The sequence below is a fragment of the Amblyomma maculatum genome, chromosome 9 (assembly GCF_055883805.1).
Source record: "Amblyomma maculatum isolate TAMU_Amacu chromosome 9, ASM5588380v1, whole genome shotgun sequence".
Classification (NCBI taxonomy): Eukaryota; Metazoa; Arthropoda; class Arachnida; order Ixodida; family Ixodidae; genus Amblyomma; species Amblyomma maculatum.
The window spans coordinates 94,732,969-94,760,819 of record NC_139352.1 but is presented as its reverse complement, the minus strand read 5'-3'; the positions used below and the strand labels follow the sequence as shown (position 1 = coordinate 94,760,819).

At 43.3% G+C, this 27,851-nt stretch overlaps 1 protein-coding gene across 1 annotated transcript in view; it reads right to left on the bottom strand.

Moving 5' to 3' along the window:
* The window catches only part of LOC146179763 (putative sodium-dependent multivitamin transporter), a 74,500-nt gene extending 48,605 nt beyond the window's left edge, over positions 1-25,895 (bottom strand). The window contains exons 1-5 of the mRNA XM_084580272.1: positions 25,518-25,895; positions 22,593-22,658; positions 21,157-21,208; positions 14,880-14,947; positions 9,650-9,807 (exon numbers count right to left, since the gene is read on the bottom strand). Of these exons, the coding sequence (XP_084436398.1) occupies positions 9,650-9,807; positions 14,880-14,947; positions 21,157-21,208; positions 22,593-22,658; positions 25,518-25,895 (722 nt within the window). The remainder of the gene's footprint in view (positions 1-9,649; positions 9,808-14,879; positions 14,948-21,156; positions 21,209-22,592; positions 22,659-25,517) is intronic.
* Positions 25,896-27,851: the final 1,956 nt, after the last annotated feature.

The window sequence follows — 27,851 nt, the reverse complement described above, 5'->3', positions numbered from 1 at the left end:
GCCACTCAAGCAACTACCAGTCTCTCGCCATACTTCCTCCTGTATGGCCGAGAGGCCTCTTGTACCATGGACACAATTCTCTCATACCGACCGGATTCTTCCGAATTCACGACTGTTTCACAAGCTGCAACTTATGCTGAGGAGTGCCGCCAGCTTTCCCAGTCCTTCACTTCTCACGCCCAGTAGCAGCAACAAAAAACCAGTCGAGATCAATCTGCAGTTCTTCCATGTTTACCGTACAGACTATTTGGTCTGGCTATGGGTACCTTCATCCAGTTCCGGCCCTTTCACAAAAACTTTTAAGCGAGTACCAGGGTGTCTGTCGTATTGTCAAGCAAACGACCTCCGTCAACTACCTCATGTCCCCCCTTTACACCATCCACTGACCACCGTCGCCGCAACCGTGAAATAATACATAATAACCGCCTGAAACCTTATTACAATCCTGCCAACGGCATATCGCCGTAAGCCGCCAGGGTGGCGCCTTTTCGCCCGGGGGAAGTTGTAAGATAATTATTCCGCTCTGAAATGTTCAGCGTCTGATGCTGAAGAAAGAGGACGACAACCATGTTCAACACCTGAAGGTCAGGAAGGACAGCGACGACAACGCTCGCTCCGACGTTCGCGCCCGTGCTGACCTGTTCTGTGAGCCTGTGCTGTGCTCTACAACTGATCGCCGAACTTTCCCTTGACTGTTCACGGTGCGGCGCCCTGTACAAGGACTTCCATTACATTACACATTTATTAGGAGAAATATGCTCTACGGAGCTCCATATAACGTCCACATACTTTTTCCGCGCTAATTCATCGCGAATCCTTTATAATCCTGTTCTCGGCTAAATGAGTTTCTTACCTTTTGTCCTGCTTTCGACCATTATATAAAACATTGGGTGGGAAGTTTCCTTATTGAAGTTTTTGTTTCGAACCAATTTAGCGTACTTAAACATCATAACCCAACATTTGAGGTTACTAATAATACAGTGAATAACACTGGCTATATTAAGTATGCAACTTTTTTCCATGCATTGGTTCAAGAGTTTTTCTAAATGACTGCAGCGCCATTTGCAATAAGCAAAAAATTCTGAAAATAATTGATAACACATGAAAGGACTTGTGTTTTACATTTCGTGGTAACTTCAAAGCATTAAAATAGTGTACACGTTCGAAACAGATGCGAGTGTTACGAATGCTGTGGTCCCTTTGCGTAGGGTTTGACAACTTCATCGCCAAGTAGAAATCGCTGGCAACTGTAGAAAAATAATATATTTTGTTTATTCCTGTCAGATAATATCTGAAATAAACACGCAAATACCTAACAGAATGCCCATTCTTTGTGACATATATGTAGTACATCAAACGTAAATCGTTTGTGCACGTGCGCGCTTCGTAGCATTTTCTTTCATTGAAATGCAAATGCAATACACAGACGGACTTCAACATCTTAGCACATTCGGACGGGAAATGAAATATATTTCTTGCTGCGATTGCTACAACATTCGAGCTTGAAGAACAGCAATTTTTGGGCAAAGTAACCCTTGGTGCGGTTTTAAATTGCCCTTAACGTGAAGCACAGATTAGCAGTTTTCGCTAAGCCAGACATTGTCATGCTGCAGAAAACGAATACGGCTTGGCGCATATGCTAGTATGAAAAAATCACCGATGATCCCTGGCGTTAACTCATGAAGCAAGCCGGATCTAGCGTTGTGGTCTTGAGGATATAAAGGCCATAAACGTTGAAGAATTTTGCAATCTTTGGTCGCTCAAATATAAAGCTTTCTCTATTTCTTTTCATTTCACCTGAAATATCTCCAACTCCACTTTTCTATATATATTCTGGATTTCCTTATGTCAGTCGCACACCTACACTTCTCTTTATTCCATTCCTTGGGTCTAGTTTTTAGCCATTTGTGTAGCCTTTTTTTTTGTATGAAGTGCGACAAATGGCATGGACGGGTGTATCTGTAGCGTTTTCTATCCGATTATGTCACCAAGGTGTGGCAACAGTAGGCGACAGGCAAATAAACTAGTATGGTACTGAAGTAGTGCCCATCATCCCGGATTGTGCTTATATACAAGAACTTGGCTCGCTCGACTGCAGGTAGTCGAGCAACACAGGCACCGCGGCTGACAGCCGCATTCGTTTTACACGCGGTGACCTTTTGCGATAAAGCGCGGCACCCACCTGCTACAACCTGAAACAATGTACAAAAAGGTCTGTGTGGCTGTGATTACTGAGTTAAGTCTGGTCCCATTTCGAGTATAAAAAAAATGAGAGACACGTGCTCTCGACTTGAAGTACCAACAAATAAGCCTTTAAAAGTGTGGCTCCAACCCGCACATGAGAAACATCAAAACTTTTCCTTTTACTGATACATGAAAACAGGTGCTCTTTACGGCGTGTTTTTGTCTACTCGTCGGCGCACATTGCAATCCAACCGCACCTGTTGTGGAAGCGGCAGAGAGTAGCATTATCTGTGCAAATGGTTTTGTTTTATTCAGACAGGAATTCAGCTCATGGATAGATGGAGCGTATACTTTCCCCTGCAGTGCCATTGCGACTGCTGAAACTAAACTGCACATCGGTAGCTTAGTGCACGCCCCCTGTATCACTGCTGTCTCAATGCGCATGTTATAGTGACGAGAATTCTGGATTAATGGCTAACTGTAACGGCATTCTGTAAACCAATTTTTATTCTGCATCCGCCGCAATAGCTTAATGGCTCCACATCCTGCAACGTCTAAGTATAAATCCCCGGATTCGAATCCTGGCTTTGACGACTGCACGTCTTTAGCAGAAAAACGTGAGGTAGCCTATGGTATATAGCTTATCAGTACTCGCTACAGAGCCGCAGGAGGTAAAACGAACACCAGCCTTGAACTACTGTCTCTAGCCTTTTCGCAGCCCCGTAGTTTTAAATCGCGCATAGAATACTACGCTTTTCGTTGGCCATTTCTCCTCTGTGCTGATGTTTCTTGACCGAGAGGCTCTATTTTGGTTTACTTACAATAATGTAACAATCAGCGAATTTATTTTCGGTGAATGAGAAGGAAAGACATGGTTTTAATAAAAGAATTCAACAGTGAATTCAAACGAAACTGGTATTGGGAATACTTTTCTGGAAATTTCAAAGTGGTATTCCAGCTGAGTTGCTTCAAAACCTCAACCACAACGCTGTTAACACACTGCATACATTATGTCAAAAGATTTGGACAACCCTGCAGTGGCCACAGGATTGGAGGAGGTCAGTTTACATCCCCATTCCAAAGAAAGGCAGTGCCAAAGATTGTTCCAACTACCGCACGATCGCGTTTATTTCGCATGCTAGCAAGGTGATGTTAAAAATCCTGCAAGGTAGGCTGCAGCAGTATGTGGATCGGGAGCTTCCGGACGTGCAAGCTGGGTTTCGCAAGGGCAGAGGAACTAGAGACCAAATTGTCAACCTTCGCTGGATCATGGAAAAAGCAAGAGAGTTCCAGAAACCCATTTACTTCTGCTTTATTGATTATGCGAAAGCGTTTGACTGCGTAGATCACAGCAGATTGTGGCAAGCTCTCCAAGAGATGGGAGTTCCAATTCACCTCATCTGTCTCCTCAGGAACCTTTATGAAGGGCAAGAGGCCACAGTCAGAACTGGGCATGGTCTTACTGATTGGTTTCCGATTGAGAAAGGGGTGAGGCAAGGCTGCATACTGTCGCCCTGCCTATTTAACCTATATGCAGAGTGCATCATGAGGAAGGCCGGTCTGGACGAGTCTTCAGCTGGAGTGAAGATTGCTGGAAAACGTATCAACAACCTTAGATATGCGGATGATACCACTTTAATGGCAGAAAGTGAAGTGGACCTCAAGAGACTTCTGATGCGCGTACACGAAGAGAGTGAGAAGTTTGGGCTTAAACTGAACATTAAAAAGACTAAGATCATGGCGTCTTGCCCTATCAAGTCCTGGAGCATCAATGGACAAGAAGTGGAAGCTGTGACAGATTTTCTGTTCTTGGGCGCCAAGATTACCTCGGAAGGAGACTGCAGCCATGAAATTAGGAGACGCCTGCTTCTGGGAAAGAGAGCAATGGCTAGCCCTGACCGCCTAGTAAAGAGCAGAGACATTAGTCTGCCAACCAAGATCCGTATAACCCGTGCTATGGTCTTTCCAGTTCTGATGTATGGATGCGAGAGTTGGACTGTGAAAAAGGCTGACCGCCGAAGAATTGACGCGTTTGAATTGTGGTGCTGGCGAAGACTCTTAAGAGTTCCTTGGACTGCCAGAAGATCAAATCAGTCGATATTGTCGATCATAAACCCTGACTGCTCATTGGAGGGTCAAATTCTAAAGTTAAAGCTCAGCTACTTTGGTCATCTGATGAGAAAAGAGGAGTCGCTGGAGAAAGATTTGATGTTGGGAAAGGTTGAGAGTCGCCGGAGAAGGGGTAGGCAGCGAACGCGATGGTTAGATGGCATTCTAGAGGCATTGCAGATGAAGCTATGTGATGTTAAGAAGATAGTGAGAGACCGGAAAGCGTGGCGTGACATGGTCCATAGCGTCACGAAGAGTCGGACACGACTGAACGCCTGAACTGACTGAAAATAAACTAGGAATATTTGCAATTGATGTGACTTCATATAGACGAAAATAACGAATCAACATCCACAAGCTACAAACGAAATTCGCATATTTATTGCGTTTGTGAAACCTTTCCTAGTCACACAATGCAGGTCGCAGCCGCCATAGCTAAGGGCGATTTTAAGAATGGGGGATACATATTGCAGAATATTCTTCTCCAACCTTTTTGATTGCAATGGGAAACATACCGAAATATTGAAGCGAACATAGTGTTAAAAGTACAGCAGAAATTTGTGTCATAAAGACATTACGTTTTCAGCAAGGCAGGAGCGAATAATTGATAAAGCTGCCGCTAAAGGAGCGAATATCGATTCGTTTCATAGTGTTTCTCTTGCACAATACCACAAGGACACGTGCCCTTGCGAATTTTGATTTTGGGCGGCGTAACAGTCTCTGCAGACTACAGCAGAATCACTTCCTACCGGAGTTCTATGTAGTTGTAGTTAGACCTACTAATTGCCGAATTAGCTAGCAGGCAATCACAATGTGAACATCTTAGGATATACATTGTTATCGATTCGTTAGTGGTTCGACTAATAGCCGAACTTGAGTTTTTCGTTGACAGGGCAGGAAATATGTCTGAAGAAGGAATCAGTTGAGTTCAATCGGTCAGTCGTCTCCGACTCTTCGTAACCCGGACCATATCACGCCACGCTTTCCGGTCTCTCACTATTTTTCTATCTTCACAATAACTTTATCTGCAGCGCCTCGAGGATGCCATCTAACCACCGCGTTTGCTACCTACCCCTTCTCCGGTGACCCTCAACCTTTCCAAACATCAAATCTTTCTCTAGCGACTCCTCCCTTCTCATTAGACGACCAAAGTAGCCGAGCTTCAACTTTAGAATTTGAACCTCCAATGAGCAGTCAGGGTTTATGGTCGACAATATCGACTGATTTAATCTTCTGGCAGTCCAAGGAACTCTGAAGAGTCTCCGCCATCACCACAATTCAAACGCGTCAATTACTCCGGGGTCAGCCTTCTTCACAGTCCAACTCTAGCATCCATACATCACAACTGGAAAGACCATAGCACGGGTTATACGGATCTTGGTTGGCAGACTAATGTCTCTGCTCTTTACTAGGCGGTCAAGGCTAACCATTGCTCTCTTTCCCAGAAGCAGGCGTCTCCTAATTTCATGGCTGCAGTCTCCTTCCGAGGTAATCTTGGCGCCCAAGAACAGAAAATCTGTCACAGCTTCCACTTCTTGTCCATTGATGCTCCAGGACTTGATAGGGCAAGACGCCATGATCTTAGTCTTTTTAATGTTCAGTTTAAGCCCAAACTTCTCACTCTCTTCGTGTACGCGCATCAGAAGTCTCTTGAGGTCCACTTCACTTTCTGCCATTAAAGTGGTATCATCCGCATATCTAAGGTTGTTGATACGTTTTTCAGCAATCTTCACTCCAGCTGAAGACTCGTCCAGACCGACCTTCCTCATGATGCACTCTGCATATAGGTTAAATAGGCAGGGCGACAGTATGCAGCCTTGCCTCAGCCCTTTCTCAATCGGAAACCAATCAGTAAGACCATGCCCAGTTCTGACTGTGGCCTGTTGCCCTTCATAAAGGTTCCTGAGGAGACAGATGAGGTGAATTGGAACTCCCACCTCTTGGAGAGCTTGCCACAATCTGCTGTGATCTACGCAGTCAAACGCTTTCGCAGTAATCAATAAAGCAGAAGTAGATGGGTTTCTGGAACTCTCTTGCTTTTTCCATGATCCAGCGAAGGTTGGCAACTTGGTCTCTAGTTCCTCTGCTCTTGCGAAACCCAGCTTGCGCGTCCGCAAGCTCCCGATCCACATACTGCTGCAGCCTACCTTGGAGGAGTTTCAACATCACCTTGCTAGCATGCGAAATAAGCGCGATCTAGCGGTAGTTGGAACAATCTTTGGCACTGCCTTTCTTCGGAATGGGGATGTAAACTGACCTCCTCCGATCCTGTGGCCACTGCAGTTAAGTTCAGTTCAGTCGTTCTTTCGTTTCTGATTAACTGCAGGGTTGTCCAAATTCGCTGACATGAGGAAGGAATAACTCCAACCAAAAAATGGTAAAATGTTAAACAAAAATGTCTAAGAAGAGATATTCATGACGTTTCAACTTCCGTAGGGAAGTCTTGTTCACTGAACAAAAAAGCCCAAGGTATTAAGTTTAAGTGCGTCGCTGTAATCGATCTAAGCATCTTGCATAGATAGGCAGTAGATTGCTGTCATTGCAATTTAGGGTGTTCTCGGTAGTCTGGGTCACCAGACTCCAATTAGCGACGTGACAGCGTCTCTTCCGATAATCGCTGCTTGTTTCCAAGTGAGCTTGTGCGTCGTTTCTTCAACGTTTTCCGTAAGTGTGTTGGGAGCAATCGTATCGTTTGTCACTTTGGAAATTCACGCTTTCACCAAAGTAATAGTAGTCTCCGCCGGATATTTTATAGATTACACCAGGAAACATTTTTTTCTTGGGTTGGTTTTTTACAGCCACTAGCTAATGCCTGAGCTTGCACGTAGAAGTGTTAACGACATGCACACAGTTAGTGCGCAGAAAACCAGCAAAACTTATGCATGCTTGGCACGTATGGGATAGCAGCTCGTGCTCGGCACGAGGGAGCAGCAGGTAGCTCGCTGAACTCCCGGTGGACTTGGCGTAGGTCATAAGCTGGACAATCTATAGCTTTGAGCAAATGTTTTCGGCCCGACTAGCGAGGAAGGTGACGACAAAGCGTTTGTGACACGCCGAATGAACAGCATGTCTGGAAATCTTCAACAAAAGGCGATTGCCGTTTCGCTCAATTAACGTGTGCAGGAAAGGAAAGGAAAAATTCAATGCGGAGTAGGAGTCTGTGGGCCGTATTTTTTCCAAGGACAAGTAAGTTGATTGACGCGGCGACCGCGTTTTGTTCAAGGTTTGCTGAAATGAAACGCACACAGGCCTTTACTACATTTGAGTCCTGTTCATGCGGCGTGTCACAACACGTTCTGTCGTGATCTCTCTTGCTATGCGTGCCAGAAATATCCGCTCAGAACCAGAAAATCTTGCTTCAGACCTAGCCAAGTACGCCGGGAACTTGGCGAGTGTCGCTACATTAAATACTTTGTGGAATATGTTCTACAGCAGCCGTTACGTCATCGCTACCGGTTGGTCCCTCGTGCTGAGCACAAGCCGCCATGCCATACGTACCAGACGTGAGCGAGTCATTGCTCGTGTTCTGCGCACTTACACTGTGAATGTCGCTCAGCTCTACATACGTGCAAGCTGAGTCATGAGTTGATGGCCGTAAATCACCAACAAAAGAAAACAATGTTTGCTGGTGTAGTAGAAAATTTTCTGCGCATACTGCGACTAGTGGTACGATGACGAGAGCATAAATTTCATAAGACGGTTTAAAAACAACAAAATTGATGTGATAAACACGAAAATTGTTTCAAAAGCACTTGCGAAAAACGTGGGAACAACGGCACACAAGATCGCCAGGAAACAGGGCGTGATTATCGGAAAAGAAAAGAATTGGCTGTCATGCACTATCTTAATTTTCTGATAACGCACACTACCCACAAGCCCTAAATTGCAATAATGGCAATCCGTTACCTATTTATGCAGGATGCCTAGAGCAAATTTGGGCTTTTTTGCTCAGTGAACAATGATTTCCGTTTGGAAGCCAAAATGTCATTAACATCTATTAACAATAACCTTTCGGCGTTACGCTTTCTTCTGACCTATGAATCTACAATCCGACCAGACGAAATTTCATCAAACATTAGATTTCACTACAGCAGGAAAATGGTTGAAAATTCTTATCCATTGTGATAATGGGAAACTTGCTTTTGGTGCCCAATTTCTTAGAAATAAACTGATGCTAGGACCCGTTTTTCATCACACTTGTAGACTGCCATATTAACTATGTGTTTCTGGCTGGCTCCTGCCATTTCGACAGAAATTAAGCCCCTGATAGTTTTCCCAACAGTAACTAGAATATAACCCTGCCTGTGGGATAAAAAAAAAATTCTCGATATGACCTATAGAACCTAGTTTTATCCATCATAAGTGATATTAACGTCACCTTTGCCGCAAAACGTTCTCGCTGGTTTGCAATGAGCTGTACTTCATGACATGCAGATTTTAATTAGTAAACATAGCGGGCTAATATTCATTGCCTCCTAGGAAGCAATGGATGAATTATTCGTTTGCACCGACCTTTACCGAAGGAACAGCGTAAACCTATAACTCGCGGTAATATAATCGTGTTGCTCATTCCGCGCCACACAATATTCGTGATAGGATGGCAGCATCACCTAAGTAAGAGCCGCCTTCAACCGAATACAAAGGGGTGGTTTTTATCAGCTTTCTTAAAAGGCATGCTGTCGGTTCCTTCGCTATGGCAGACCTTACTTCAAAGACAAGACGGAAACTGCCACTTTGCGCAGTTATTATTTACATTGTTATTTCTGTAACGCTAGGCTTACAATGCCTTCCAGTGCTATATAATCAAAACTGTGGAAAGAAGAGAAGAAATAAGTCTAGCGCTTGCCAACCGTGATTCTTTTGCATTGTGCTAATTTAAGTCGCCTACTTATATCAAATGGGCGAGGGAGTTTAAAGCGTCTAGTATCACAGGATCAATTTTCTTGATCAATGTTTACTTATATTCAAGTACCTGGATTGCAACCCAAAACTTGCTCCTCCTCTCAAAAGCCTTTAATCTCCGAGGTGTTTTTTAGCGTTTAGCGGTAGCAATTACGATACTTTTTAACCAGCTGCAAAGTTAAGGGGCGCAAACTAGCTATGTTTCTCGCGTTCTCACTGAAAAATATCGGCAAGAATTTCCCACTGCCCAAAAACATTTATTACCGTCTTTTTGGAATGCAAGGATCACTCACCCAATAACAGGACGATGGAAAATCACCGGATAGAAAGCGTTTTCTTCCATTCATCAAAGAATATACAGCACACGGAATTGTTAAGACAAACGTAATATTAGTATTGTACTTTGTGTTTCGAGTTAGGAGTTAGGACGAGTTTTGCACATTGAGTCGCTCACCTTAATAGGTAGTCCCTTATGCTGATATCGCTCAGAGGCCTGAGGGGGGCGGCCAGGTGTCCCGAATCATATATGATCCTAGCGATTATGACAAATGGTGCAGCGAACAGCACCACGCCCTGCACACAGTCAGCCCACACGACGCCTCGCAGCCCACCCTGTAAATGAACGATCACAAATGAATGGTCACAAGGCAGGAGACGAGTGTTGACGAGCAGCTGAGATTTATTAAAAGCGAGCCTACTATACTTACACCAAGTAACATCAGCAACATATTTAGCATGGGCAATCATTATTTAGGCAGCTCCTACTACTGTTTATTTAAGTGGACAAAAAGGGCACTGGTGAGAAATATGTCTTCGTTATGGAATGACGTAATAGTGAAAATGATGGAAAAGATATTAGAGATAATGAATAAAACGAAAAAAGCCTATCTCCTTGCAAACTATATTCCCTACGCACTGTTAACACGTGTATTTGAATTGCCCTTTCTACGAAAAAATAACTCCGCCATCCTGAGAAGGCGAACTATAGAAGCTAAAAGCTAGTTTCTGTTGAACATTTGATGCTCTTTGCACCTGTTCAATAAAAGGTTCAAAGCGTGAAAACTAATTCATTCTATTTCGTGTAGTACTTAAGAACTGCAAATGGCTTCGCCAGTTCTTGTGGTAGTTGAAGATACCGTACTCACGTTTTTTTTTTATGTGCCTACAGAGCCATGCATGGATGGTATGCGTAAATCTGTGCAGTTTACTTATGCATATTACTTCATTTTACTTTATTCACTGCGCTATATTTATGCAATGCATGTGTTACCCCGAAACGTCGATGATGCGGCAAGATGATTTAATATGTGCACTAGAAGTAGCGCAGCACACGAACAACTAAAGTGAACCAATTAGATTAACACTTCTAACACATTTTTCGTGAAACAGTTCTTCCAATACTAAACGCCGACCAAGAAATTGATTTATGGCAGTACATGTTGAGCGAAAATTATTTATCCTGCATCCCCTCGAAACATTCACTGCTGACCACTACACGTCGTCCACCTTAGAGCCGCCTATAGAGCATTTTACGACCCTTGGAGAAACCTGTTTGACTGGGTTGTTAAGGGAGGGGGGGGGGGTGTCATCGACTCTTTCCTGTGCTACGAGAGCAACCCAGCGCCTCAACATGGTAGCGCCCTTCACCTTTCTGTGAAATTGTGTGCACGGTACTCTGGGCCGTCGTGTTGCCACTCCACTACCGTCGGTCTATCGGATGCCTTAGCAGCGTTGACCTGTACATGTCTGCGAAGAGACTGGTGAGAACTACGCTCTTTTTGGAACTTGAAGCTTTTCATTTTGATTCGAAAGATCGCTACGTGCCGTGCGTGCGGCTGTCACGTTTACAACGTTTGCCTCCTATTCTACTAAAGTTGAAAGGGTTCGAGTTTTTTTTATTCGCTGCAAGTGAAGGGTAGAAGTGGGGCAGTGCTATCTATCAAGCCTCACATATACTTTGGACACCATCATGCCATACTGCCTTGTAAATATCTAAAAAATCGTTTAGTGCAAAATTAGATCTGATAATAAAATTAATTTGTTATCAGGAAAGGGATGCCGCCGTATTTGTCACATTTGGTCCATGGACACCTGACCCGCGCCATAAGAGAAGGGAGGAAAGCGGAGTCAAAGTAGATAGAGAGAAAGAGGAGCTGTTGTGGAGGGATAATTTCGACCACCTGGGGATCTTTAACGTGCATTTGCACTGCACAGCACACGGAAGCCTCTCCGTTTCGCTGCGATCCCCATCGTTTTCCCTAACCTCATGCGTAGGGAAGCTGTTGGAGCATGTAGTCCAGACTAGATTAACGTGCTTCAAGGAGCAAACCGACCTGTGACCGCACGAGATGGTCGTATTTCGACCACACTTATGCACGCAGACGTAACGCTCCGATAAGACGGGATATCATAGACTTGCGATCGAAAGACGCCAAAGTGGTCCTGGGCATATAGACCTCCTCAAGGCCTTCGACAATGTCAGACACGAGGCTATACTCGATCGGTTCGAAGCGCTCGGAGTAGGGGAGCGAACGTACAATTACACGCAAGTCTTCTTATCGAGAAGAAACGCCTGTTTGGATTTCAACCTTTATGATCTCCCACGATAGAGTTAAGAAGCAGAGGAACACCGGAGGGCTCTGTGCTATCGCCTTCCTATTCAGCGTGGCAAAGAAAGGCTTCCAAGGTAAACTTAACCAAATCAAGGAATTTGCATTGGAGCATGTATGCGGACGATATCAACCCCTGAATTAACAATGGGAGCAATGCGAGTACGGAGGAACGCCTGCAGGCAGCGACCGACATCATTGTGGATTAAACGGCTGAAAGGAGACTTTCGGGCTCACCGCAAAAGTCTGAGTTGTTCGTATATAACCCAGAGCACTGCCGCTTCGAGAATAGCGTGGAGTTTCTTATTCAGGAAGTGTGCAAACCGTTCCCAAAGTAGATCCGATCACGATCATGTGATTGGCCATTCAATCGCACGTGCATAACGGAGAAGTCCTGAGGAAATTAGAAACTTACGCGAAGCAATCCCTCGGACTCGTGAGGAGGATCACAACTAAAGGAAGAGGCCTGAAGGAGAGAAACTTACTAAAACTAATTCAGGCCTACGTAATAAACAGAATCTCTTACGCCATTCTCAAGCTTGACATCAAGGCCTAATCCGAAGAAGCGTTAGGACGGCGCTATACTGCCCTTGGGCAGCTCGAGCAACGGCTGCTCGAACTCGGGGTGCACAACACGTAGGCAGAATTGGTGGAGGCAGCGCGAGTCTCCCCGTTAGAGAGACTAAGCACGACTGAGATTAGCAGCGTGATACTTGGAAAAGTAGGACTCAGACCAGACAGAAGAATTCAAAAAAGGTCGCAATTAGTAAGGAAAGCAGGAATACCTTGGCAGTATCCCTCTTCCCTAGAAACATGCATCCAGAATTTAACGCTTAAAGGAGGGCCAAACGAGCCGAAGCTCCAGAGCGATGGTTCAATAACATCAGAGCGTAGGAAGTAGTCTATGTCGATGCGGCCATTGGCAGAACAGGTGTGGCAGTAGCTTCGGTAGTGGATGGCCGAGGGGCGCCGGTATCCGCGGCAGCCATCAGAGGCCGTAACTTATATACTGCGGAGGAAGTTTCGATAGCGCTAGCTTGCGTAGAAATTTAAGCCAATTTCATATTAACAACAGCAAAACTGCCATCCGAAATATTGGAACAAGGAGGATGTCGCAAGAGGTAGCCAAATCCTAGCCCAAAGAACGCTGAATAGGAAAATTCATTTAATTGTACATCTGCTCATGCTGCCGTCTTTAATAACGAGGCGGCTCAGGAGCCAGCCCGAGCTCTCTACTTCCGGGTAGCTGTCGAGCCCCCTGAACACTGGGCATATGACGAGCGTCTGCAAAAATACGGGGAAATCATCGACCACTATGGGTTAGGACGTAGACTGGTACCTCCACCAGATGTTAGCCTAAATAATTGAGAAGCTGTCGCATGGAGGCGGCTACAAACTAATAGCTTCATGAACCCAGTCTGGGCATTTCACGCGCTACCAGACCTTAAGGACAATGATCTGTGCAAAAACTGTGGGACGAGAGGACCCTCAACGGCATAATTTGGGAGTGCCCACAATCTCCAGGGACAGGACAAAATATTACAGTAGAGAAGCCCGGGATCTCCTGCTGCGAAGCGCGGACCCTGCGATCCAGCGACGCACCATTCATCTGGCGGAAGAAGCCGTAACAAGCCAACGGCTACCTTGCAGCCTCTAATCTGCGCGCGTGCGACTACCCGTCTTTCCCGGAATGCATGGCGGAGGCGGGGAAGAGGACGTCCCTTTCCTGTGGAAATAAAATCTGTACAACCGACCGACCGACCGACCGACCGACCGACCGACCGACCGACCGACCGACCGACCGACCGACCAAATGTTTTGTGTTCGGGCGCAATACCTATGGGATCATTAACGTGCGGCTTTCACAACATGAACAATCATTTTGGTCTTCTTACAAATGATTGTAAATCTCATTTGCTGCATGATTCTGTTAGGAAGAATTGGCCGCTGATTGAAACTTTTCAAGCAGTCTTGCCAGGACCGTTATTTGTAATTGCTATTGAGCAACGCTAGCACACCCCCCCCCCCCCCGCCAAAAAAAAAAAAATCCGGCGGACAGTTTTGGGAAAACGACAATTTGCAAAACGAATCAAATAAATACATCGCAGTGTATGCAAAGTTACAGTGCTTCACTCCGTGATAGCACTAGACTATTTGATGCAATAAAATTATTCAAAGTTAATACAAACTTGCACAATAGTCTCATCTTATGCCAAGGCCTATATATTGTTCCGAGCTCAAGCCCTTTCCTGAAAGCAACTTTGCGCTAGGCTGCAATATCAGCTTCCTATAGCGTCCCGCCGATCCAAATTTGATCTATTCTCCAAACAAACTCTCTGTCTATTACTTAATCTGCGGCTCGTCCGTTTCATCCGTTAATATATTTAGAGAGAATTTTGCAGGGTAACATCGCATGATTTCGCTCTATACAAAATAATTTCATTTTTCATTTCATTCGATTTCTCCTTAAGGGTACTTAGGCATCATTTAAGGAGAGGTAATCAAATATACTTAGCATTCTTTTAACATGCTGAATAAAGAATAGGAGCGAAACATAACGAAAAACATAAGTTGAACATTATACAACTGTTCCATGGGCAACTTCAACCATCTGCCAAGAGGAAATCCAGCATGGTATCCGGACTTAAATGTCGCGAAGATGAAATCGAGCTGCCAAGGACGCTGTATCGGAGCACTGCGGATTATTTTGTCCCCTTTCCTTTGTTTAGTTTGCGCTGACATCCAACCTATCTCCATGCATCACGTCTTCGTCTAAATGAGGTGGCCATAAACGGGGTTAATCCCATGAACTTGGGATCTCCACCGCAAAGCCAAATATTCCGAACTCCAACAGGGGGCTTTTAGGAGACGATATATAAATGTTGGTTAAACTGGACCTTATCGGCGAATGGCGACAAGAAAGTGTCGAAAAAGGTCGTTTGGAAGCCTGTTTACGCTAACGTTTCCAATAAGCAGGCTGTACAGCCGGATGTTGTTCTAGTGTTTCACTAAGAATCCTCACCAGCAAGATGCTTCAGTGTAACGATGCGACGAGACAAAATTCAAAATATTTACCAGAGCTGTGTAGGATGTCCCTATAACGCCGACCATCAAGTTGCACGCAAGCAGGGGAGCACCACTCACTGGAAGAAAGAGAAAGCGTAGTTTCCGATCTTTATTCTGAGTACAAGTGCACGTCAAGTTTTTATACCTTTTGTGTAACTATGGATGAAATTCGATGCCAAATAAATTGTCACATCTATTTACTTTTTTATAACACAAGTGTCATGTGTGTGTTTTTTAATTTGAAAGATAGTGTCGTGGGAGTGATTATGCAGAGGGACAATAGCAAAACTATCTTTTCAGACACTATCTCTGGGCATTATCACGTGGTGGTGACAGTGCCATAGGCGCCAGACGAAGAGACTAGCATTTTACTGAAGAAAGAAGCTGTTGATTGGGCTAAATTGCGCTCGCAAGAGAATTAAGAAACCAGAAAGCGTCGGTGTCAGAAGTTGTGCTCGTCGGTCGTCGAATTAAGAATGCGCACTGCATTCGGCTGTGCACAATTAAAAACTTGCGCAGAAACATGCAGACAAACAGCTTAAATTATATTCGAAACTTCTGGAACTGCACGTAAACGGTAGTTGCCTGCAGTAATTCCAGACTGATCACTGTGCATATCGGGCTACAAAGAAAATTGATAAAGTGAAGCCAGATACCCAGCATAAACAAACAGAGAGCTCAAGATCGTTCCATCCCTTTAAAATAACAGTTTTAAGGACACATGCCAACGGGTCTTGAAAAGGACAGATAAGATTTATAACCTTCACGGCAAAATAACGAGAGCGATGGCGCGTCATGACATGCACACACCGCAAGTTCACTGGTCATAACTTGGAACCTAATGTTGTCGTTAGTTATGTATTATATTCCCAACAGTGCACGTGCAGCAATCCAGTTGTAATTTGTTTGCTATCAGCCATATTACTGACTCCTGTTTCAACAGGTATGGTAAAAGCAGCATAACGGAGCCTGGTACATTATAAAAGGTTTGCTTATTCGAACTCTGCTGATCGCGACTTGAAATTTCATTTCATTTTTATTTCCTTAAGGACCCCTTTTGAGGGGCATTACATAAGGGGTGGATACAAATTTTGGATGAGATGGTACAAAGTCATGTGCTATGATGATAAATAGCTGTAGGCTTTTTGTGCGAATATTATTGGACAGGTTGTTGTTGCAATCTCTTCGAGAAGGCCATTCCAGTCCGCAGCGGCGCGTGAAAAAAAAATGAGTTTGCGAAGGTGACGGTTCGTGCAGGTGGACGGCTGATCTGGAGATGGTGGAATGTGCGGTGAGATATGCGTGCTGGTGGGACCATATATGGTGCAGTTTGTAGATGGCTGTAAAAAAACTTGTGAAACAGTGAAACAGTGAAAGACTGGCTATCCGGCGGCGTATCTCGAGTGGTTGTAAACCATAAACGGATTTCAGATATGATACACTGGTGCTGTATTGGTATGACGAATGAATAAATCTGGCGGCGCAGTTCTGCAAACGTTCTAGTGCATTGGTGAGGTAAGCTTGATGTGGGTGCCAAATGGGTGATGCATATTCTAGCTTTGATTTCACAAGTGATTCGTAAGCTAGTAACTTGACGTGCAAGGGAGCATCGCGAAGATGACGTCTTAGAAAACCAAGGGATTTGTTAGCTGAAGAAATGATGTTAGTTATATGAGTTTTCCACGGGAACGGAGGCAATTTGATAAAGGGATATGGGCGGGTTGCGGCGGCGATGAAAAGACAGTACACTGCATTTGTGAGGGTTTAGTTCCATTTGCAAAATTTCACACCACTCCTGAATCTTGTTAAGGTCGTTTTGGAGGTATAATTGATCAGAGGTATTATTAACTGTTTGATAAAGAACACAATCATCAGCAAGCATGCGGATTTTACAGGACACTTGAAAGCGTAAATAATTTAGGTATATTAAAAACAGAATGGGACCTAGTACGGAACCTTGAGGGACGTCAGACGTTACAGGAAGGGAGCTGGAATTATATTCATTTACGAAGACGGATTGAGTGCGGTTAGTTAGAAATTCGGTAATCCATATAACCACATTTGGATCGAGGTTAATGTGAGATAACTTGTGTAACAGGCGTTTGTGAGGAACTTTATCGAAAGCTTTTTTAAAATCAAGAAAGATAGCTCAGTTTGTAGGTTAAGATCTAGGTTGGCATGCAGGTCATGTATAAAAAGCGCTAGTTGAGTATCACAAGAAAAGCCTTTCCGGAACCCGTGCTGCGCGGAATGAAAAAAAATTGTTTGAATCCAGGAAGACAATGATATGGGAGAATATGACGTGTTCCATGACCTTACAAGGCACACTTGTTAAAGAAATGGGCCGATAATTTAATGGAGAATTGCTGTTACCGGATTTGAATACTCGAATGACCTTCCCAACTTTCCAGTCACGTGGAAGTTGGCCTGTAGTAAGTGATTGCTGGAATAGCAAGCATAAATATGCGGCACTGATAGGTTTAGTACTCTTAGGGAATTTAGCTTTGATATTATCAAAGCCGGCTGAGGATGAAAGTTTCATTTTATCAATCAGCGATAGAATCCTAGAGGTGTTAAATTCAACAGGTGACATAATATTATAAAAAAAAGTTGTCTAGCACAGGAAATGGCACGTCAGATTCGTTAGTGAACACTGATTGAAATGCAATATTAAACATGTGAGCACAATCTGCATGACTAAGCACTTCTCCCGCTTCTTTGTGATAGTGACATCGTTTTTGTGTTTAGGGGTGATGTTCCAGAATTTTCGAGGATTGGTATTAAGTATTTTGGGCAAGTCCTTGTTAAAATTGTTAATTTCCTCTAAATGTAGCTCTCAGTTCCAATGACGACAATAAGATAAGTAAGGCAGTTTAAGAAAAAAGCCCCAAATTGGGAACAAAAATGAATTCTGTTCAAAATTACCCAGCCGCTGTAATGCCTGCGAGCTAAAAGATATAATTATTAAACATATCACAAGTTTGAGACCGTGCTCAGGGATGTAAAAAAATTGAGCGAAAATTTTAGACGAGGGAAGAAAGAGAAAATATATAAACATACACAGATGCTCCTACCAACAAGAGGTCATACTGTTCGTCTTACAGTGCATATATGAAATTAAAAGCAAGCATGTGCGCAGAAAGGGCAGAAAAGGCGCCAAAAACAAACAAAAGCAGTTATTACAAAGCGAGTATCAAATCGCATATTCGGCAGAATACTGGTGCCTTTTTTTCAAATCTTGCTCTGCGCGTCATGAATGAACGTGCCCCCCGAAATTTGTAATTTTATCCTTAATATGTACACTTTGAGGTGATTCAGTAGCATGTCCTTATAGCAGCAGCCTGTTCAGCCAACATATATGAAGCCCAGCATGAGATGCAAATGCAGTATACCAACCCCGTTGTAAAGTTAACTTCCTACTGAAATCTGATTAGGAGGCTTAGATACATTCTCAAGCACTTGTTATTTTGTGCTGGGAAGCCTTAGCGAGGAGCAAGAAAACAATGCAGCTATTTGTTGTCTTCACTCTAAAACCGATCAGAAAATAAATTGGGTTGCCGTAATGAAACTGTCGTTGTTTAGATGACGCTCCTGTCTGAATTCTTTGAAACACAATATGTCACTAATAGTCAATGGTTCACCTGTCACAGGTCCAAAAAACATTGCTAACGTATTCAATGAGTATTTTAAATCGGTGCATGCTGATAAAAACTCGAGTTTTCCTTCTAAGCCAGGCGACTATTCCTCTTTAATGCCATATGTTGTCGTCTCCCGCGAAGGTATTTTTAACCTGCTTTTGAAACTTGACGCCAAAACGTCCAGTGGGCCTGATAACATTCCACCAGCTTTTCTTCGCCGCTATGCAGAATGGTTGTCCCATTATCTCTTTGCTATCTTCAATGCCTGTTTGGCTCAGTGCGCAGTACCGCCAGAATGGAAAACCGCACGTGTCGTACCAACCTTTAAGGGAAGCGAGCCAACTTGTGTATCTAATTATCGCCCTATTTCTTTGCTCTCGATCGGTTGTAAAATGTTTGAACATGTGATTTGCCGTGCCTGGACAGAATTTTTGGAAACCAGCAATTTTCTTTCTAATGAACAACATGGGTTTGAGCGTGGCTTATCAACCGTCTCACAACTGATTACCACTTGTCATGGTTTTTTTTATCGCAGTTAATAACAAACTACAAATTGACGCTGTTTTCCCAGATTTCGCCAAACCCTTTGATAAGGTTCCGCTCCCTAAACTCGTAGAAAAACTTTACATTGCCGGAATCAATGTAACATTATTTACCTTATTAAAGCCTACCTAGAAGACAGATTTCGATATGTTAATGTTAACAATGAGTACTCTGATCCACTACCGGCTTCATCTGGTATCCCACAAGGATCTGTTCTAGGTCTTATTCTGTTTCTGATCAGTGTAAACGACTTAACGAATATAGTTGACCCAGAAGTTAGAGGTAAATTATTTGCTGATGACTGCGTTCCATACTTTATAATTAACTCCAGAGTGGACCAGATTAAGCTCAACAGTAATCTGCAGACGATCTCTAATTAGTGCACCCAATGGGGCCTGTTTCTTAACATTAATAAATGCTTGGTCCTCAGAAATTGTAAAAAGAAAACTATCCTGACACATCCATATTGTATAGCTGGCGTAGAACTTCCAGAATCCGCGTCTGTAAAATATCTCGGCTTCCAGATAAGCAATAACCTAAGTTGAAACGCTCACATCGATGTTATTTGCGGGAGAGCTCTGACGACTCTGTGGTGTTTGTGGCGTAAACTGTCAGAGGCCCCAGCAAACGTGAAATTGGCAGCGTACAAGGCTTTGGTGCGTCCTCGTCTCGAATATGCATGTTGTCTATGGGACCCTTACGCAGCCAAGAATATTTCAAAATTAGAAAGAGTGCAAAGGATCGCAGCCGTTTCATCTGTAACAGATTCAAGCGCACAGATAGTGTTTCAGACATGATCAACTCCCTAGGTTTAGAATCCCTTCAGGCAAGGCGCACTGAAGCAAGGTTGAAATTGTTTTACCTAATATACAACAATGTGATTAAAACTAACTCCCATGATTACATCACTCCTGTTTCGCGCGCAAGTACGCGTTTTAGTCACGGAAAAATGCTAGAAGAATTGCGAGCATACTCTAATAGAGTTAAGCATTCTTTTTTTGTGAAGACAATTGCAGAATGGAATAATCTGCCGATGTGTGTAGTGAACAGCCTGAATGTAGACATGTTTATTGATAACTTGAGAGCCTCACACATGTGAAACCTTGTTTATTTTTTAAATCATCTGTTTTCCCTTCCATGAAGCTCGTGTAACTTTGTTGTACCTTTTTATATTGTATCTTTGCTCACCCCTGTTTGGGGTCAACCGACTCCGCAGTATTACTAAATAAATAAATAAAAATTTCGCATTCTATGTGTCTATATTAGAATTATTGATTGATGTGGCGATTTACTATATCGTTGGTATGTTATTGCATTCATGGCAGCCAAGCTGCTCTGATTGCTTTTAGCCAAGAAACCTTCCAGTGGTCATGGCGTCTGGTCTGGTCATGACCAATGATTTCACCAGGTCATTCACGCATATATGAAGTTGACCCTGCAGCGCCTTTGATCGAGGCGCCCCTACTGCGCCTTTTATTAGGCGCTTCCTTGAACACCTTGCCTCAAAGCATACAGGAGCAGGCGCAGTAAAGCAGGAATCAGCGGGCTTTCAAGCAAAGGCTTTCGCCACATTGCACTTTGGCGGTCGAAAGTGCCCCCTAGAATTTTTGGACGCCTTCTTTTTTTATGTATGCTTCAATTATACTTAGTCTGATTAATTAGCAACTTTTAAACACTTTCTGATCACTTTCACTCATTTGTTCGCATCTTTCGCGTCCAAACACGTCCGTTAAATAAATACATAAATAAATGTCCGGTTTTATGACGTCAAACACTGACGTGACATCCGACTTCGACATAACTACGTCGATTTTCCGTCGTCGTCATGGTCACGTGGCCAAACGTGAGGTGTCATATGCGACCGCTATGGACTCTGACATTACCCCGTTTGGCTATTTCGAGGTCTACGTTAATTAACTGATGGCTCCACGTGAACCAAATATTTTTCTTGGTGACATTTTCCATCCTCTATCAAATAAAACGTTTCCGGTTTTCTTATCTCCCCTCACTATGACCCAACCTTGCCGAAAAACGTTTGGTGAAAAACGTTTTAAATATAGCCACTTAAGGCTTACGCATTAAAATAGATTGTGTAAATTACTTACTTGTAGACAATCCGACTGCTGCACTGTAGATGCTTACGGCCCCTAATGTTTGCTGTTAGAAGTGGAAAAAGGGTGCAGCAAAATCATTGATCAGATCAAGCGTCGAAAAGGATCTAAATGAGCGGTCAGTGAAAACGCGTAATGACAACCACTGAACCAACAACAAGAATGAGGGCTAACTTTCAACTGAAATTTTACAAATAATTTCTGTAGTATTCAGTGGTATATTTAGAAAATATGTAACTGCTTAGGACTCAGTTCTACAAGTTTAGGACTCTTACCGCTGCGATGCCTAAGGATAATTGATAATTCAGCAAATAATTCAGTTTCAATGCGACATGAGAAATACATAATTTAAAAGCACTGTGCAGAACGTAATTAAAATTATCGGGTTCAACGCGTTTACGATGTGTAATGTGGTGCGATAAGCAGTCATTTTATTTTCATATTAATATTACTTTACCTACATGTGATTATTTTTCTGTCAGCATTGTGCACTACTAGGCGGATTGTATCATAAGCGTCCGCCTGCTGCAAGATTGCGCTGATATCCCAGTATTGGACGTCCTTTTCTAGTTCGCCTGTTTTAACCGTAGATATTAAATCTGCCTCGCTACAGTCCACATGTGTCCTGTGGTGGGTTGCCTGGCTTATATGGCAGTTACGATAGCAACCACCGGTGCATCTTCAAACGGCCAACCCAGCATTATCTTCACAAAAATACCTCATATATGGAGTTAAATAAATGCGGATACAAATGCAAGCAACGTTTGCATATTCATAACGGTCCCCCCAAGCTGCGATTATTATTTTCCGGAGGCCGATTACTGAAATCCCCGCCAAATGTAGGCCTTAGATCCTCATAGCGTGGGATGCTTTGAACTCTTCGATATGACTGTCTCAAACATGCGATGAACTTACGTTGGGACAACCGTTTGCATATTTGTTTTCTTTATTTCGCGACGTCTGTCATCAATTATCTGGCAGTTCTGAGCAACTATGAGTAGCGGATAGCTCCTGCTTTGTGTTGAACACTCCTTTGTTTAAGCTGTCGATCTATAGTGTCACAGTGCCCAGCACCTGTCGGGCTCGGTTAGACTTTGAACCATATATTTACCTGTAGCTCCATCGTGACCTGACCTGCTTCCAGAATATCCACTCAATAACTAGGTGGCAAGACAGATGTGTCAGAACTGTGAGGTTGCTGGCATTTACGCTACCTCCTGCGTATTCCTGCAGTATCCTATCAAAAAAACCACCGCACTCTTTATAAGGTATCAATAAGTGTCATGCGCTTGCTTAAGTGTTTGACTCAGCGCGCTCCCTAATTTAGTACCCGCTTAAAACTACGAACGTATAAATGTTGTTATACTTGAGCTTGTTTCTGGATTGGTTCAAGAGAAACTAAATGAAAAAGACGGAAGGCCAATACTTACGCTGAAGAAGAAATATATGAGGCAAGCCGATATTCCCACGCCGCTTCCAAAACGCATTCGCAGGTACTGCAAATAGCGTGAGGCAAATAGAAGAAGCATGTGCTTGTCTTAGCAGTCCATGTGAAATGTTTTTTTAGGTGCTGACTTCTTCCCATACTTCCCATACTCGCATGCGTCGCGTGTTGTATGAAGGCTTAGTCCACGACTATTTTAAGAAAATGACATATGTATTGACGTCCAAACACTATGATTGCAAACTATATGGACACCCCCAAACTTTCTGCAGATTATATTAATACCCCCAATTTTTCGCAACTGGTCAAATAAAAAATCTCTAAAAATATGAACAAGGGCCCCAGAACTTATCGTGAACCAAAGCTGACTCTGCTGCGTCTCCTAGGGTGTCCCATAAGTAACATCTTCCTCATATCAGTCGCTCCTACACAGCTGCTTGCGAGACATTCAACGAATGAAATTAGAGAAACTTTGTGAAAATGTCATCAGCCGGGTGCAACGTCGTGTAGTTTAAACATCAAGCATGGTTGATAGGCAGCAGGCTCTCATCTGTCTTGTGATGAAAGGTGGAAAACAAAAGAATGTGGAGTATTTTTTACAGTAATCATACGAATTTCAACTGCCAGGAGTGATAGAAACGAAACGAGCCAGCAGCTTCTAACACGACAGAAAGCACAGCAGAAATTTTATTGTGTATTTGTTGATCAACGTGAAAGAAATACATAATTATGTAGATGATCGATTTTAAAGCAAAATAAAAATTCTCATCATAACGATACTCCCTAATGCGAGATTTTTTCACATCTCTTTATGCGTGTTTTCGATGTATCGAGTTAAAGAATTAGCGAGATGCATCCTGGGATGTATTCATGCATGTGCAGCTGCAAATTGTTCTCTATTTTTCTCATGATCCAAAAAACATTTCTCGGAAGAAAAGAAAAAAGAACCTCGAGGGAGGAGCTATTCTTTCTGCTCTCAGAATTTATATTTTGTTCTGAGTTTCGTGACGCCCCTTCGCTCGGTTACACTGGCGCCAGCGGCGACGCGGCTGGAGCATCGAATGAGCGCATAAGATCTATGCTCTGCTAACGATCACATGCCGCTCCGGTGTAATCCGAACTAACGTTCTGCGAATTTAGGATTTTGTGCAGCTAATCTAATTTCCTGCATGTTTCGCTTAAATACACACCTCCTTTCCCAGACTCAAGTAGATGCGAATTCTCACCAGGCGCATGTCTTAATGTATACTATTGTGGCAATAAACACGCGGTTTGCTGCTTGACATTATCTTTGCATAGCTTCTCTGGCGTTTGTGAAAAAGGGGTACTTGAATATTTAGCGTACTACTGAAGAAGGCAACTGCTTCACCGACATCCATTGACACGAAACACTTCAAGTGATCCACGGCAAGTCAAATTCATTAAAATCTCCGTTACTGTGTAGCGCCATGCAAACAACTAATAGCACAATGATGACGGTCTCACAATGCCGTTATGAGACGGCTAGATTGTATTTATCGAAATGACGTAACCTATCACGAGTTTCCGAAATTTTTCATTTGCATATTTCCTAGTGAATAATGGCATACCTACACTTTGAGCAATGGGAGGTAACACAGCCGTCTCCGCCTCCTGGGATCTGGATTATGTTTTATATCCAGCCAGGGGAGACCAAAAGCAAGGCGCCTGTATGCTGTACAATGTCAGTGCACAATAAAGGACTCCAGGTGGGCGAAATTTCCGGAGACCTCCACTGCAGCGTCTTATTTAGCCCGAGTCGCTTTGGGACGTCAAACCCCACAATCCAACCCAAGCCGTAACCAGATAGGCCTTCACACTTGTTGAATTCTTTTACGTAATCCAGCGTGCTTCTGGAATAAGCCTGTACGTAAATACCCAGCTGTTAAATAAAGCTAACGAAGTGTGGGTGGGTCCAAATGACACTACAATTAGAGGGAAGTTATTGATGGAGATAATTCAGAAAATAGAAATATTTCAATACAGTAAATCTGTCACATTCAGGTTGGAATCCAGTCCCACTGCATGCCCCTGTGGTCTTACCACGCATAGGACACGAAGGGTCTACGATACGACACTTGTTATAAGGTCACCTATTTAACGCGGTATAATGCGTATGATGCACTGGTATGACTTACTAATATAGGTTTGGGGTATGTAATAAAGTTGCAGTAATAATTATTCTACAATTTGTATTACTCTAAAAGGTATTCAATATTTTTTTAATGAACGAAATGAAAATTTGGTATTAACTGTGCAGTCGCGCTTACTCTTAAGCGAAGCTTAAGAACTTTCTAATTTTGTTTTTACGTTAAACATCACTAATGAAGAAACAAAGGTGTTCATGTTCCTTTGCACAGTGTTCTCATTATGGTAAATGGAAAGAAATAGAAACCTTATGTCTGGCGCGTCTATGTCAAGAAAACTGGCCCCTGGGAACCGACTCAAGTCCAAAATTGCCATCGATTACGACGGTGCTGCGGCTTGTGGGCATGACGACTTACTCCAACGGGTGGAAATCTATTTTAATATGAGGCATAAAGTAAAACAAATTGACCAGAACACGTTTGCACCACCCTCATAATAGATATGTTTAGCTTAGCGCTACCGCTTACCGTTACCATCTACCGCTACCGCGCGAGCGTCAGTTCGCTTGTGCAGATAACCCCGAGACCGGCAGATGGCGCCACGTTTCTGACAAATTCCGGCGGTCTCCGCACGCAGGGACCAATCAGCGCGTACTGTGCGGACAGCGCGCTGTAGCGGTAGACGGCCGCGGTATGCGGCAGTAGTAAAATAAAGGTCTCTAATATCTGCTGTCGTTGCTCGAGGCTTCACTGAAACATCACAAAATTTTGAGGCTTTGTATCAAACTCATCCCCACAAAGCTTACCTCAAATACTGAAGTCACTCTTAGCCGATAAAGCACTGGTAGAAAGAAGCAGACGATGCACGGCGTCGTCATCGCTATAGCCACGTTGTCCCAGAGGAAGTGCATGCCATAGGCGTACTGATGCGCTGCCATGCTCACGACTCCCACTCCAGATGCCCCTGATGCCAGCATGGACAACGCAAGAGACCAGGTGGGAAGGCTTCGGCTGCCCAAGAACACCTCTTCTTGCCGTGATTGCGTAGTGACAGAAGCAGGCTGTTCCTGAAGGCTTCGGTGGCCTGCTTGATAAGCCTTGCGTATTGAATAGTAAAGTCCTAGTGCTAGGCTTAGCGTCGTGAGAGAGCAGAAGATGGCATAGTCGGCCACTTGTAGCGACATTCCTAAAGCACTCGTTCCTTCTCCTCCTAACAATTTGATAGTACAAAACACGCACCCTCGACGGACCAGGTGCTGCATTCACTGAAGAGGCACTGCATTTGAAGAGCGGGGAAACGTAACAGAACATGATTAGGGAATGACTTGCACGTAGGCTAGATTCAGGTTTAAAAAAAAAAAGCAGTATTCCTCATAGGTGAGACAAGCCCACATAAGCCGTTCCACAGCTTTGCGTGCTATGGCGAATGGTGAAATATATCATCGCTGGAAAGTGGATTTATGATGCGCCTGCAATAATATTTCATGCCCCTGGGACTATATTATGTGTCAGAACACATAAATTTTTGAAACAGTCTGAGTTTCATTTGTAATATCATTTATTATACTGAATATTCACTCTCAAAGTCCTGATGAATAGAGTGCTTGTAGTTAAATTTTACTTTACACAATTTTTAAGTGGCGTTTATATACAGCATCTTGTAATGTTCACTAAGTTCTGCATCGCAGGAAATGCCCGTATATATCTAGCTGCAAGAAATAACGATTGCTCTGAACTTACAGCTTCTTAATAGTGGATCATGTCATGCCAAACGTGCCAGAGCTTGCGCTCGATATCCTTCGATCTGAAGTTTTTTTCCACTAATAACTTTGGCGAAAAACGTTCCTGGTCATACGACAGCCCTCCGAATATCTCAGAAGAGTGTGAAACTTGGTCTGACTATAAATTGCAAAACTCAAATGTTTAACTTTTACGCTTGTGAACTTTTTAACAGATAATGAATAAGAATTGCGGTTTTTGTACGCAGTGAAACAGAATTCTAGCGCCATGGTTTATATTGTTTTATTTCTATGTTTTTCGCAAAAACACCGTCTTTACGATTTTTCATGCCCTCTTTCAACGTTAGCGAGCCACGTCAAATGTGTTGCCGCTTTTCTACAATATATACTGTCACATATAATTGGTTCAAATTATAGTACGACACAGTATATTTCAGAAAGAAGTTCGACTTTAAAATTGGGCGGTGCAGAATTTGTGGACACAAATGTCGTACAGAGGCGGTTCTAGCAATAAATATATATTGTAGCTGAATTGATAAGTAGCTGAATTTATAACTTGCTCATCAATTTTAATCTGAGTGTTTCTTAATTTAGGCGATAAAAATTTGAAAATCACCCTGCACCTCAAGTCATCGTTGCCCGGAGAAATTCACACGCTGATCTGATAGCGCGCTGTAGGGAACATTAAAAGATAAGAGTGCTATTTTATGAATCGTCAACGAAGCCTGTGTGTAGCAGGAGGGAAAATCAAAATCGTCCTAGGGCTACACCATTTCTGTCGCGACGGCTTAATCGCAGTGGCTGAATACGCATGAGACAAAATTAAAGACAAATCTACCCACAGTGAAAAATATGCGCTACTCTGATGGCGCCTCATCCCAATTTAACGATAAAAATAATTTTATTGACTTATCTCATGATTCAGATAACTTTTATCTCCCACGAAAGTGGGAAATGTTTCTCCAAATCCGAAGACAAGAGCATTTGTGACACCGTTGGAGGCATCCTAAAGCGCCTTGCATCAAATGCAAGCCTTGGAAGGCTTACGGAAACCACAAACGACACCCCATGTGCTGTTGACATGTGAAAAACTTAAATGGTAAAGATCTTAAGTTAAAAGTGGCGCCCCTTTCGGTGACCTCGCACTTTTTCGCCATGTTAGAGGATTGTGGATACCTACAGCAGTATATGGCAGTACAGGATTAGCAACGCGCAAGTTGGCATTTATCATTTACTTAACGTATCAGAATATTGCTCTGTACCTTAGTGTGTACACAAAAAGAAGCTAAGGACAATCAAGCAAACGTCAGAGTGCCAGCTCCCTAAAGTTTTTTATTATTGAGCGCTATTAGCTCATGGGCGCCATGTATGGAATCAGTACGGAATGTGTCAGCAGTGGCT